The sequence below is a fragment of the Nerophis ophidion genome, linkage group LG01, assembly GCF_033978795.1.
Source record: "Nerophis ophidion isolate RoL-2023_Sa linkage group LG01, RoL_Noph_v1.0, whole genome shotgun sequence".
Taxonomy (NCBI): domain Eukaryota; kingdom Metazoa; phylum Chordata; class Actinopteri; order Syngnathiformes; family Syngnathidae; genus Nerophis; species Nerophis ophidion.
In genome coordinates this window covers 11,643,651-11,658,560 of record NC_084611.1, presented here as the reverse complement: position 1 = coordinate 11,658,560, position 14,910 = coordinate 11,643,651, and the positions used below count along the sequence as shown (strand labels likewise).

General features: G+C 35.9%; 1 protein-coding gene across 2 annotated transcripts in view; it reads right to left on the bottom strand.

Moving 5' to 3' along the window:
* The window catches only part of LOC133550031 (phospholipid-transporting ATPase ID-like), a 122,328-nt gene that overhangs the window by 85,328 nt on the left and 22,090 nt on the right, over positions 1–14,910 (bottom strand). Inside the window, exons 1-3 of one of the 2 annotated variants that reach the window (XM_061896037.1) lie at positions 8,455–8,680; positions 3,965–4,058; positions 3,842–3,900 (exon numbers count right to left, since the gene is read on the bottom strand). In XM_061896037.1, coding sequence (XP_061752021.1) covers positions 3,842–3,900; positions 3,965–4,007 — 102 coding nt within the window. In that variant the 5' untranslated portion in view covers positions 4,008–4,058; positions 8,455–8,680. Of the gene's footprint in view, positions 1–3,841; positions 3,901–3,964; positions 4,059–8,454; positions 8,681–14,910 lie in introns of those variants that run through there. The other variant, XM_061896030.1, reaches the window with a different exon arrangement.

Sequence of the window (14,910 nt, the reverse complement as noted above, 5' to 3'; positions counted from 1 at the left end):
GAAAAAGGGAGGTTTTTTTGGGTTGGTGCACTAATTGTAAGTGTATCTTGTGTTTTTTATGTTGATTTAATAAATAAAAAAAAAAAAAGAATAATAGTAATTAAAAAATAAATAAATACAAATTCATTAAAAATTCTTCTGCCGCCCGGTACCAATCGAGCCACGGCCCGGTGGTTGGGGACCACTGTTAGCACCAACAAAAAGCTAGTCAAAGATTCTGTAAATGAGAGAATCTTTTTTTTTACAGTACTCACTAACAGTGCCTGTCAAAGATCCTCTATATGACAGGACGAGTCTGTTTTCAGGACATCCTGCAAAATGGTAGTCAAAGATCCTCTATATAACAGGTGTATTCCGCTTTTAGTACCTAGTGAAAAATAATAGTCAAAGATCCTTTATATGAGAGGACGAGTCTGTTTTCAGGACATTCTGCAAAATGGTAATCAAAGATCCTCTATATAACAGGTGTATTCCGCTTTTAGTACCTAGTGAAAAATAATAGTCAAAGATCCTTTATATGACAGGACGAGTCTGTTTTCAGGACATTCTGCAAAATGGTAGTCAAAGATCCTCTATATAACAGGTGTATTCCGCTTTTAGTACCTAGTGAAAAATAATAGTCAAAGATCCTTTATATGACAGGACGAGTCTGTTTTCAGGACATCCTGCAAAATGGTAGTCAAAGATCCTCTATATAACAGGTGTATTCCGCTTTTAGTACCTAGTGAAAAATAATAGTCAAAGATCCTTTATATGACAGGACGAGTCTGTTTTCAGGACATCCTGCAAAATGGTAGTCAAAGATCCTCTATACAACAGGAGTATTCCGCTTTTAGTGCCTAGTGAAAAATAATGGTCAAAGATCCTTTAAATGACAGGAATAGTCTGCTGTTTGGAGTTTCTGCAAAACAGTAGTCAAAGATTCTCTATTTGATAGGATGATTTTAAAGTTAGCACATACTGTAAAAAAAAAAAAAAAATCCAGTCAAAGATCCTCTATATAACAGAAATAGTCTACTGTTAGGACATCCTGCAAAATAGTAGTCAAAGATTGTCTACATAACAGGAGTGTTTTACAGATAGTACATACTGTAAAAAATCCTGTCAAAGATCCTCTATAAGACAGCACTCGTCTGTTTTTAGGACATCCTGCAAAATGGTAGTCAAAGATCCTCTATATAACAGGAGTATTCCGCTTTTAGTAACTAGTGAACAATAATAGTCAAAGATCCTCTATATGACAGGAATAGTCGGCTGTTTGGACTTTCTGCAAAACAGTAGTCAAAGATTCTGTATTTGATAGGACTACTTTAAAGTTAGCACATACTGTAAAAAAAAAAAAAAAAATCCAGTCAAAGATCCTCTATATAACAGAAGTAGTCTGCTGTTAGGACATCCTGCAAAATAGTAGTCAAAAAATGTCTACATAACAGGAGTGTTTTACAGAGAGCATATACTGTAAAAAAATCCTGTCAAAGATCCTGTACAAGACAGGACTCGTCTGTTTTTAGGACATCCTGCAAAATGGTAGTCAAAGATTCTCTATATAACAGGAGTGTTTTACAGTTAGCACAAAAGGTAAAAAAAATCCAGTCAAAGATCCTCTTTAAGACAGGACAAGTCTGTTTTTAGGACATCCTGCAAAATGGTTGTCAAAGATTGTCTATATAACAGAAGTGTTTTACAGTTAACACATAATGTAAAAAAATCCAGTCAAAGAACCTCTATATAACAGGAGTAGTCTGCTGTTAGGACGTTCTGCAAAATGGTAATCAAAGATTGTCTAAATAACAGCAGTGTTTTACAGTTGGCACATACTGTAAAAAATCCTGTCAAAGATCCTCTATATAACAGGACTAGTCGGTTTTTTAGGACATCCTGCAAAATGGTAGTCAAAGATTGTCTATATAACAGGAGTGTTTTACAGTTAGCACATAATGTAAAAAAAATCCAGTCAAAGATCCTCTAAAAGACAGGACAAGTCTGTTTTTAGGACATCCTGCAAAATTTTAGTCAAAGATCCTCTATATAACAGGAGTGTTTTACAGTTAGCACATACTGTAATAAATCTTTTCAAAGATCCTCTATATGACAGGACTCGTCTGTTTTTAGGACATCCTGCAGAATGGTAGTCAAAGATTGTCTATATAACAGGAGTGTTTTACAGTTAGCACATAATGTAAAAAAAATCCAGTCAAAGATCCTCTACAAGAAAGGACTAGTCTGTTTTTAGGATGTCCTGCAAAATGGTAGTCAAAGATTCTCTATATGACAGGAGTATTTTACAGTTAGCACATACTAAAACAAATCCTGTCAAAGATCCTCTATAAGACAGGACTAGTCGGTATTTAGGATGTCCTGCAAAATAGTAGTCAAATATTTTGTGTATGACAGGAGTGTTTTACAGTTAACACATACTGTAAAATATCCTGTCAAAGATCCTCTATAAGACAGGAGTAGTTTGTTTTTAGTATGTCCTGCAAAATGGTAGTCAAAGATCGTCTATATAACAAAAGTGTTTTACAGTTAGCACATAATGTAAAAAAAAATCCAGTCAAAGATCCTCTATAAGACAGGACAAGTCTGTTTTTAGGACATCCTGCAAAATGGTAGTCAAAGAGTGTCTATACAACAGGAGTGTTTTACAGTTGGCACATACTGTAAAACATCCTGTCAAAGATCCTCTATAAGACAGGACTCGTCTGTTTTTAGGACATCCTGCAAAATGGTAGTCAAAGATTGTCTATATAACAGGAGTGTTTTACAGTTAACACATACTGTAAAAAATCCTGTCAAAGATCCTCAAAATGATAGGACTAGTCTGTTTTTAGGACATCCTGCAAAAGGGTAGTCAAAGATTGTCTATATAACAGGAGTGTTTTACAGTTAGCACTTACTGTAAAAAAAAATCCAGTCAAAGATCCTCTATAAGACAGGACTCGTCTGTTTTTAGGACATCCTGCAAAATGGTAGTCAAAGATTGTCTATATAACAGGAGTGTTTTACAATTAGCACTTACTGTAAAAAAATCCAGTCAAAGATCCCCTATAAGACAGGACTCGTCTGTTTTTAGGACATCCTGCAAAATGGTAGTCAAAGATTGTCTATATTACAGGAGTGTTTTACAGTTAGCACATAATGTAAAAAACATCCAGTCAAAGATCCTCTATAAGAGAGGAGTAGTTTGTTTTTAGGATGTCCTGCAAAATGGTAGTCAAAGATCCTCTATATAACAGGAGTGTTTTACAGTTAGCACTTACTGTAAAAAAAAATCCAGTCAAAGATCCTCTATAAGACAGGACTCGTCTGTTTTTAGGATGTCCTGCAAAATGGTAGTCAAAGATTGTCTATATAACAGGAGTGTTTTACAATTAGCACTTACTGTAAAAAAATCCAGTCAAAGATCCTCTATAAGAGAGGAGTAGTTTGTTTTTAGGATGTCCTGCAAAATGGTAGTCAAAGATTGTCTATATAACAGGAGTGTTTTACAGTTAGCACATAATGTAAAAAACATCCAGTCAAAGATCCTCTATAAGAGAGGAGTAGTTTGTTTTTAGGATGTCCTGCAAAATGGTAGTCAAAGATCCTCTATATGACAGGAGTATTTTACAGTTAGCACATACTGTAACAAATCTTGTCAAAGATCCTCTATAAGACAGGACTATTTGGTTTTCAGGACATCCTGCAAAATGGTAGTCAAAGATCATCTATATAACAGGAGTATTTTACAGTTAGAACCAACTGACAACAACATTGTTATTATATAGTCTAAAGTCAAAGTGAATGTGGTTTAGCAGCCATATTGTACTGAGCAGCCAGGACAAAGATTGTTTCCACTCACTGCATATTTCAAGGAGATGTTGTACTCTCGGTCGTTGGCCCTGAGCTTCCTCTCCAGCTCTGACATCAAAGAAAAACATGAGTCAAATATGATCATCTTGGTTTTAATATGTCATCATCTTACCGGGCTCTTTGTTCCTGACACAATCCAGGCCGAAGAACGACATCTTCTCTTCCACTTTCTATCCGTCCTTCATCATAAACATCTTCTTCTCGGTCTGTGGAGAAGCATCACTTTTAAATGAGCTTCATCATCATCAACTGAGGATTGACGCATTTAAATATGACTTTTTGAATTTTTTTATTATCCAAATATAACTTCAAAATATAATACAATCTGACTTGACTCTGAGAAGATCTATCATTTTGTATTTTTGTCGATATTTTTCTCGAAATCTGCATTTGTTTAAAAAATGTTTATCTTACGTTGGAACGTCTCAAAAACAACATTTTTTGTTTCTCCAAAATCAACTTTTGATAATATATATATTTTTTAATGTATTACGATGCTATTCTTATATTAAATAGAAAGTGACAACATTCTTTTATTAGGAATATAATTTTTGTCTTCTCTAAATCATTCCTTATTGCCAAAACATTTTTTTTCTAGAATAAAAAATAAACTATACTTATATATATATATATATATATATATATATATATATATATATATATATATATATATATATATATATATATATATATATATATATATGTATATATATATATACATATGTATATATATATATATACATATGTATAAATATATATATATATATATATATATATATATATATATATATATATAAATATGTATTGGTTTTCAAAATTATGTGTTTTGTATGTTGTTTGTTGAAATATTAGATATTCAAAATAATATTTTTATTAGAGGAAAACAATGCTGTTTTAATTATTTTTGAAAAATGTATGGTTTAAAAAAAAAATAATAATAATAAATATATATATATATATATATATATATATATCTCGATTGGATTATCCAGAGAATAGTGCTCGATACCGTGGTAGAGCGCAATATGTAGGTGTGGGAAAAAATCACAAGACTACTTCATCTCTACAGATCTGTTTCATGAGGGGTTCCCTCAATCATCAGGAGATTTTAATGGAAGCATTCACATACAATGGTTTATATAGGGCACAGAGTGGGTGGGTACAGGCAGGCGTAGGGGCGTGGTGATTGGCTCATGTGTTACCTAGGAGGTGTTTCCGTCTGTGGCGGCATGTTGAAATGATTTCACTGCGCTTGTTGAGGGATGATAGATCGGGATGATATATAATAAACCGTTTCTCTTTTAAGCATAGGTTGCATCTTTTATCACCACTGTTGTAAGGTGTGCTGGATGCAAGAATTTGCCATGTTATTGAATATTCAACATTGTTGTCTTTGAGGTTCCAAATGTGTTTGCTGAGTTCTGTAGAATTCTGCAAAGTCTGGTTTCTAAAGGAGGCGTTGTGATTATTCCATCTTGTTTTGAACGCTCCTTCGGTTAATCCTACGTACGTGTCGGATGTGTTAATGTCCTTGCGTGTTACCTTTGCTTGGTAAACGACTGATGTCCGTAAGCACCTTCCGTTGAGAGGGCAATCAGGTTTCTTGCGACAGTTACATTCATTATTGGTTTCAGAGTCGTTTAGTCTGGGGGTAGGCAGTCCTTTTGCAATTGCTTTGTTGTGGTTTGAAATGATTTGTTGCATGTTATTCATACAGCTGTAGCTCAATTTAATGTTGTTCTTGTTGAATATTTTTCTTAGGGTGTTGCCTTTGGGGAAGTGTTTGTCGATCAGAGTGAGGAACTTGCGGCCGATGTTGGTTGAGACGTCTTTGCTGAATGGCGGGTTGTACCAGATGATGTTGTTTCGTTTTCTGCTCTTTTTTGGTTGGTTTCCTGGAGTGGGTTCATAGGTGAGGGTGAAGTTGTATCCGCTTTCATCAAGTGCTTTCTGGTAAGGGGGGGTTGCTTGGTCCAATTCAGCTTTGCTGGATGACAGCATCGATAGCCTTTTATTAATTCCGGTAGGTATTCTTTTGGTGGTGGTGGGTGGGTGGTTGCTGTCATGGTGCACGTATTGGAGTATTGTGTTGGGTTTCGTGAATGGTTGGTAGCTGTTATTTCTCAGGTTGAAAGTGACGTCGAGGAAGTTGACGGTTTGCTTGTTGGCTTCAATCGTGATCCGTAGGCCGTTTTCTTTGAAGATTTGGCATATGCGCTTCTTGGTGTTCTCGCTGCTCCTTGGCGAGGCGCGGCACACTGCCAGTCCGTCATCACGCTCTCATGTATCTGTTTGCGTTTAGAATGGCTCCGCTACGCCTTGGTAGTGAAAGAGGTGGAGAATGTACAAGAGTACAGAAGTTTCTCCTCAATTGAGCCAAATTTAATTCCGTCTCTGTTTAATTCCTTGCTTCTTGTCTTGTTAAATAGATGTCATCAGTATTTCCCTTATTTTCCATGAAAATAAGGAAAACACATTGAAATGAGAAGGTATGTATATATATATATATATATATATATATATATATATATATATATATATATATATACATATATATACATATATATATATATACATATATATATATATATATATACAGGGTATATTTGTCTATATAAACCCCAAAGGGAATAAGCCCTAGAAATAGTGGATGTAATGTTGCTATATATATATAATATATATCATATATTATAACTATATATTATATATATATCATGAAGATACATACTTTCATATACAAATGAATGCAGCTCCGGTGACCCCAAAAGGGACAGAGCAGTAGAAAATGGATGGATGTATATATCCTTTTCTTATACCTGTATATATATGATATATATTTTTTTTTTGTTTTTCCCCCACATGCATATTTTCTTCCCTCAAAAATATTATTTTTTTTCAAATAAGCAGCTTTTTCCACAAATATAGACATCTTTCTTCTTTTAAGTTTTCACACTGGATGCTCCTATTTATTTGTTTGCGTTCAGCGTGGCTCCGCTACGCCTCGGTAGTGAAAGGAGGTGGCGAATGTACAAGAGTACAGCCCAGACGTTTCTCCTCAATTGAGCCAAATTTAATTCTGTCTGTTTAATTCCTTGCTTCTTGTCTTGTTTAATAGATGTCATCAGTGTTTGAACCTGACAAAATATGTTTCCCTTATTTTCAATGAAAATAAGGAAAACACATTGAAATGAGAAGGGATGTATACATACATACATACATATATATTTATATATATCCTGTGTATAATGTTGCAATATATATGTATACTGTGTATATATATATATATATATATATATACATATACACACACACACATATATATATACATATACACAAATACATACATATATATACATATATATATGTATGTATATATATATATATATATATATATATATATATATATATATATATATATATATATATATATATATATATATATATATATATATATATATTCTTTTAGTTTTCCCCCCACATGCATATTTTTTTTCCACAAATATAGACGTCTTTCTTCTTTTAAGTTTTCACACTTGATGCTCTCATGTATCTGTTTGCATTTAGAATGGCTCCGCTACGCCTTGGTAGTGAAAGGAGATGGAGAATGTACAAGAGTACATACGTTTCTCCTCAATTGAGGCAGATTTAATTATGTCACATTGAAATGAGAAGGTATATATATAGAAAAACTAAAATTATATATATATATATATATATATATATAATTTTAGTTTTCCCCCCACGTGCATATTTTTTTCCCTCAAAAATCCAATTTTTTTTCAAAACATGCAGCTTTTTCCACAAATATGGATGTTTTTCTTCTTTTAAGTTTTCACACTTGATGCTCTCATGTATCTGTTTGCGTTTAGAATGGCTCCGCTACGCCTCGGTAGTGAAAGGAGGTGGAGAATGTACAAGAGTACAGCCCACACGTTTCTCCTCAATTGAGCCAAATTTAATTCTGTCTCTGTTTGATTCCTTGCTTCTTGTCTTGTTTAATAGATGTCATCAGTGTTTGAACCTGACAAAATATGTTTCCCTTATTTTCCATGAAAATAAGGAAAACACATTGAAATGAGAAGGTATGTATCTATACATACATACATATATATATATATATTCTTTTAGTTTTTCCCCCGCGTGCATATTTTTTCTCCTCAAAAATCAAATTTTTTTTTTTTAAATATGCAGCTTTTTCCCCGAATATAGACGTCTTTCTTCTTTTAAGTTTTCACACTTGACGCTCTCATCTATTTGTTCGCGTTCAGCGTGGCTCCGCTACGCCTCGGTAGCGAAAGGAGGTGGAGAATGTCGAGCGCCAGGACGATTCAGAGTGCGTGTGAGCGTGTAAAGTGTGTTAGCGCACGAGAATGTGCTGAGCAAACATCTACTTGGAATGTTATTAAAAAAAAAAAGCCTGCAAGGAGCGAGGAGGAAGCCAAGCGTTGCGAGTTCCGAGTATGTCGTACGGACATTAACTCCAGCTCAACGACCTCCGACCCCCTAAACGGAGAACAACTTCCTGCAGAGACTCGGAACACTTCGGAGAAAGTCTCATCCATTTCCACTTCCTGTCGGCGGCCGACTAAAAGCCTCACGTACGTTTGCGTGATTGTTTCCTCTTCTTTACAGGGCGGCGTGACTCAGCGGAGAGGAGATGATGCGCACCTAAAGGACGCCAACATGACGAGCTCCACAGTCCACAATCCGAGCCCGGATCAGCTATTGAGCTAAATATGATGGTGACATCATGACGCATTCAAGGACCTGCCCGATAATCCCGACAATGACAAAATGTGCGCGACGTGAAGCTTTCGGGACAGGAGTTGTTTTTTTGGGGCGTTGGTTGCCACCGTGAAGTCGGCGCTGGAGCTATAAATATCCAACACATGTGTTAGTGCAGGATTGTTAACGGGAATTCCACACAACACACACACACACACACACACACACACACGTGTGTGTGGAAAAGCTGTGTTTGGGTCCTTGTCTTTGTGTGTTCAATATTACAGACAGGTCGTAAATCTTAAACAAAGAGTGGTCTGTTGATTAAAGTGGAGGTGACGGCACGGCGCCTGACAGGAAGCTCACATTTAAACTCACCACGCCGTCATGAAGGCGGGGACTTTCCTACTAAACAACCAGGATAGCCAAATTAAAGGTCAAATAACTACAAATGTAACCAATGTGAACATGGTAGATTTAAGCATGAATTAAAAATAGAACAGACCACAAATGTAAAAACCAACATTTTTACAATGGAACTCAGGGTGCGCATTTTTTCATTTTTCATTTTTCATTTTTATTTATCTCATTCATTGATGTGCATTTAGAACGATAAATAATTATATCACAATTATACAATTTAAATTCACACAATTCCTGAGAAGGAGCAGGATGAAGAAAATCTTATAATTTCCTGCCCCCTTTGACATAATACATTATCTTACTTCATGAATATCATTTAAGCCGACCCATATATCCAAATGTGATGAAACAATCAAAAACAAAAAACACAAGAAAAACACAACAAGTGCAAAACTTCATAAAGTATAAACCAAACCAAGAAAATAATAGTAATAATATAATATACACCTCACGGAATGATACAGAGCAAATACCAAACCAGACAAAAAATAAGTAAAATAATAAATAAAAAACAAAATGTAAACACTTATGGCTGTCCATATGATCTTATCGTTCTATCTTTATATATTTTTTTCAATTGGAATATATTTTTACAGTTTTTTATGTCGTTGTAAAGAGAATTCCACAATTTTAAAGTTGTCCTGGAATATTGTTGTTTGAAATGACCTTTTCTTCTATGCTCTGTATTCTCAGAAGTGATGACAAACATTTTTTGTAAATTTGCTGGCATCACGCCGTCAACCAATTGGTTGCGCTGCACAGAACTTGCACTAAAAAAATGATGCATTCTCATGTTGACGGTTCATAAAATACGTGTTTGGAAAAGGAACTGGGTGTTTCACAAAATTGCTAGTCAAAAATCCTCTATATGACATAGGTACTCATGAACCTATTGTTAAAACGATCCTGTTCTGTCTCCCTTTAATGTTTGTCTTATCTTGAATGGGATTGTGCTGAAAATAGTAATTTTCCTGAAGGAACTCTCCTGACGGAATAAATAAAGTACTATCTCATCTAATCTAATCTAAAACACTGCTCAAAGATCCGCAATATGACAGGAGTTTTCTGCTGTTTTTAAGAACCTACTCTGAAATTGCTAGTCAAAGATCATCTATATGACATATGTACTCTGCTCTTTTTAGGAACCTGCTGTTAAAAAAACAAACAGGCGGGGACTTTCCTACTAAACAAAGCCAAAGTTGCTATTTTTAAGCCCTCGCTGCAAAAAACGTCAATCTAAGATCTTCTTTGTGAGAAGAGAGCCGTCTTTTTTTATACACCTATCCATCCATTCATGTTGTTCCGCTTATCCGAGGTCTGGTCGCGGGGGCAGCAGCCTAAGCAGGCAAGCCCAGACTTTTTGTCTCCCCGGCAACTTGGTCCAACTCCTCCCGGGGGATCCCGAGGCGTTCCCAGGCTAGCCGGGGGACATAGTCTTCCTATGGTCATGAGTCTAAACTCATGACGTAGATCGACCGGTAAATTGAGAGCTTTGCCTTCCGGCTCAGCTCCTTCTTCACCACAACGGATCGATACAGCGTCCGCATTACTGAATACGCCGCACCGATCCGCTCTTCCCTCTCCCATGACCAAGACTCCGAGGTACTTGAACTCCTCCACTTGGGGCAGGGTCTCCTTCCCAAACTCGGAGATGGCACTCCACCCTTTTCCGGGCGAGAGCAGTGGACTAAGACTTTGAGGTGCCGATTCCCTTCCCAGTCGCGAACCGATCCAGTGAGAGCTGAAGATCCAGGCCAGATGAAGCCACCAGGACCACATCATCTGCAAAAAGCAGAGACCTAATCCTGAAGCCACAAAACCGGATCCTCGCAACACCCTGACTGCGCCTAGAAATTCCGTCCATAACAGAATTTTCTTCCTGCAAAATACGCTCTAGAACCAGGGTGTCAAACTCATTTTAGCTCAGGGGCCGCATTGGAGGAAAGTCTATTCCCAGCTGGGCCCCACTTGTGAAATCATGGCGTGATAACTTAAAAATAAAGACAACTTCGGATTGTTTCCTTTGTCTTACTTTGGCCAAAAAATAGAACCAGCACATTTTGAAAATGTACACATTGCAAATAATCCTCTTGGCAAAACACGTCGAGTTAGGTGAAAATTTTGAGGGGAAAAAAAAAACGGGTGCGGTTTCAAAAACACCATGAATGTAGACTTTGTCTCAATGTATTTACAAATCCATTAAACTTTAAGCACTTCCTCTTTAGCGTTCGCATGTTGACAGTTCATTGAAGAGGTGTTTGGAAAAGGAACCATTGTGTTTCCTCAAACCGTGACATCCGCAAATACCACAACACGTTCATTTATCATCATTCAAATATAGCGATTATAAAATAAACAAAAACAATCATCAAAATGAAAGCAAGATAGCCCAATTATAGGTAAAATAACTACAAACATAACCAATGTTAACATGGTATATTTAAGCATGAATAAAAAATAAAAAATAAAAAAATCACATTTTTACAATGGAGTTCAGGGTGCGCATCGCGCCGTCAATTGCTTGCGTTGCACAGAACTTGCACAAAAAAATAATGGTCATGTTGACTTAAGTGTTTGCATATTACTGTTTTGTTATTTTATCCCAAGAGTGGATAATGTACAATGAAAGATATTGTGCGTTGCTACTGTCAGTCAGCCAACATCAGTGTATTTATAAATCCATTAATCTTTAAACACTCTCTGTTTAGCAATCTCATGCTGACAGTTCATGAAAGAGGTGTTTGGAAAAGGAACCGGGTGTTTCCTCATACCGCCGCATCGGCGAGATCCGCAAACGCCACAACACGCTCATTTATAGTCATTCAAATATTGAAATTATAAAATAAACAAAAAAAATTATCATAATGAAACCAGGATAGCCCAATTAAAGGTAAAACAACTACAAACGTGACCAATGTGAACATGGTAGATTTAAGCATGAATTAAAAATAGAACAAACCACAAATGTAAAAACCAACATTTTTACAATGGAACTCAGGGTGCGCATCGCGCCGTCCACCAATTGCTTGCGCTGCACAGAATTTGCACTGAAAAAATGATGCATTCTCATGTTGACAGTTCATAAAAGACATGTTTGGAAAAGGAACTGGGTGTTTCACAAAATTGCTAGTCAAAAATCCTCTATATGACATAGGTACTCATGAACCTATTGTTAAAACACTGCTCAAAGATCCGCAATATGACAGGAGTTTTCTGCTGTTTTTAAGAACCTACTCTGAAATTGCTAGTCAAAGATCATCTATATGTCATATGCACTCTGCTGTTTTTAGGAACCTGCTGTTAAAAAAATAAATAAATAAAATAAAAACCTACCCAAAGACAAAGGTCTTCTGCTTTTTTAACGACCTACTCTAAAATTGTCAGTCAAAGATCCTCTATATGACAGGAGTGATGTATTCTAACATTGCTAGTCAAAGATCCTCTATATGTCATAGGTACTCAGGAACCTATTGTTAAAACACTGCTCAAAGATCTGCTGTTTTTAAGAACCTACTTTTGAAAAATGCAATCAAGATAATTTATATGACCCAAGCACTTTGCAGTTTTTAGGAAACTATTCTTAGAAAAACACTACTCAAAGATCCTCAATATGACAGGAGTGATGTATTCTAACATTGCTAGTCAAAGATCCTCTAAATGTCAGAGGTACTCAGGAACCTATTGTTAAAACACTGCTCAAAGATCCGCAAAAGGAGAGGAGTTTTCTGCTGTTTTTAAGAACCAACTCTAAAATTGCGAGTCAAAGATCCTCTATATGACATAGGTACTCATGAACCTATTGTTAAAACACTGCTCAAAGATCCGCAATATGACAGGAGTTTTCTGCTGTTTTTAAGAACCTACTCTGAAATTGCTAGTCAAAGATCATCTATATGTCATATGCACTCTGCTGTTTTTAGGAACCTGCTGTTAAAAAAATAAATAAATAAAATAAAAACCTACCCAAAGACAAAGGTCTTCTGCTTTTTTAACGACCTACTCTAAAATTGTCAGTCAAAGATCCTCTATATGACAGGAGTGATGTATTCTAACATTGCTAGTCAAAGATCCTCTATATGTCATAGGTACTCAGGAACCTATTGTTAAAACACTGCTCAAAGATCTGCTGTTTTTAAGAACCTACTTTTGAAAAATGCAATCAAGATAATTTATATGACCCAAGCACTTTGCAGTTTTTAGGAAACTATTCTTAGAAAAACACTACTCAAAGATCCTCAATATGACAGGAGTGATGTATTCTAACATTGCTAGTCAAAGATCCTCTATATGTCATAGGTACTCAGGAACCTATTGTTAAAGCACTGCTCAAAGATCCTCAATATGACAGGAATGTTCTGCTGTTTTTAAGAACCTACTCAAACAGTGCTAGTCAAAGATCCTGTATATGTCATATGTACTCTGGCCTTTTTAGGAACTTGCTGTACATTAAAAAAAAAAAAAACTACTCCAAGATCCTCAATATGACAAAGGTATTCTGCTTTTTTAACGACCGACTCTAAAATTGTTAGTCAAAGATCCTCTATATGACATAGGTACTCAGGAACCTACTGTTAAAACACTGCTCAAAGATCCTCAATATGACAGGAGTGTTCTGCTGTTTTTAAGAACCTACTTTTGAATAATGCAATTGAAATAATTTATATGACCCAAGCATTTTGCAGTTTTTAGGAACCTATTCTTAGAAAAAACACTCCTCAAAGATCCTCAATGTGACAGGAGTGATGTACTCTAAAATTGCTAGTCAAAAATCCTCTATATGTCAGAGGTACTCAGGAACCTATTGTTAAAACACTGCTCAAAGATCCGCAATATGACAGGAGTTTTCTGCTGTTTTTAGGAACCAACTCTAAAATTTGTAGTCAAAGATCCTCTGTATGACATAGGTACTCAGGAACCTACTGTTAAAACACTGCTCAAAGATCCTCAATGTGACAGGAGTGTTCTGCTGTTTTTAAGAGCATACTTTTAAATAATGCAATTAAGATCATTTATATGACCCAAGCCCTTTGCAGTTTTTAGGAACCTATTGTTAAAAAAAACTGCTCAAAGATCTGCAATATGACAGGAGTGATGTATTCTAACATTACTAGTCAAAGATCCTCTATATGACATATGTACTCAGGAACCTATTGTTAAAACACTGCTCAAAGATCCTCAATATGACAGGAGTGATGTATTCTAACATTGCTAGTCAAAGATCCTCTATATGACAAAGGTACTCAGGAACCTTTTGTTAAAACACTGCTCAAAGATCCTCAATATGACAGGAGTGATGTATTCTAACATTGCTAGTCAAAGATCCTCTATATGTCATAGGTACTCAGGAACATATTGTTAAAGCACTGCTCAAAGATCCTCAATATGACAGGAATGTTCTGCTTTTTTTAAGAACCTACTCTAAAATTGCCAGTCAAAGATCCTCTATATGACATACGGTATGTACTCTGCCGTTTTTAGGAACCTGCTGTAAAAAAAATAAAAAAACCTACTCAAAGATCCTCAATATGACAAAGTTCTTCTGCTTTTTTAACAACCTACTCTAAAATTGTTAGTCAAAGATCCTCTATATGACAAAGGTACTCAGGAACCTACTGTTAAAACACTGCTCAAAGATCCTCAATATGACAGGAGTGTTTTGATGTCTTTAAGAACCTTTTTCTAAATAATAAAAAGTTAAAGTACCAATGATTGTCACACACACACACTAGGTGTAGTGAAAGTATCCCCTGCATTTGACCCATCACCCTTGATCACCCCCTGGGAGTTGAGGGAGCAGTGAGCAGCAGCGGTGGCCACGCCCAGGAATCATCTTTGGTGATTCAACCCCCAATTCCAACCCTTGATGCTGAGTGTCAACCAGGGATGTAAAGGGTCCCCATTTTTATAGTC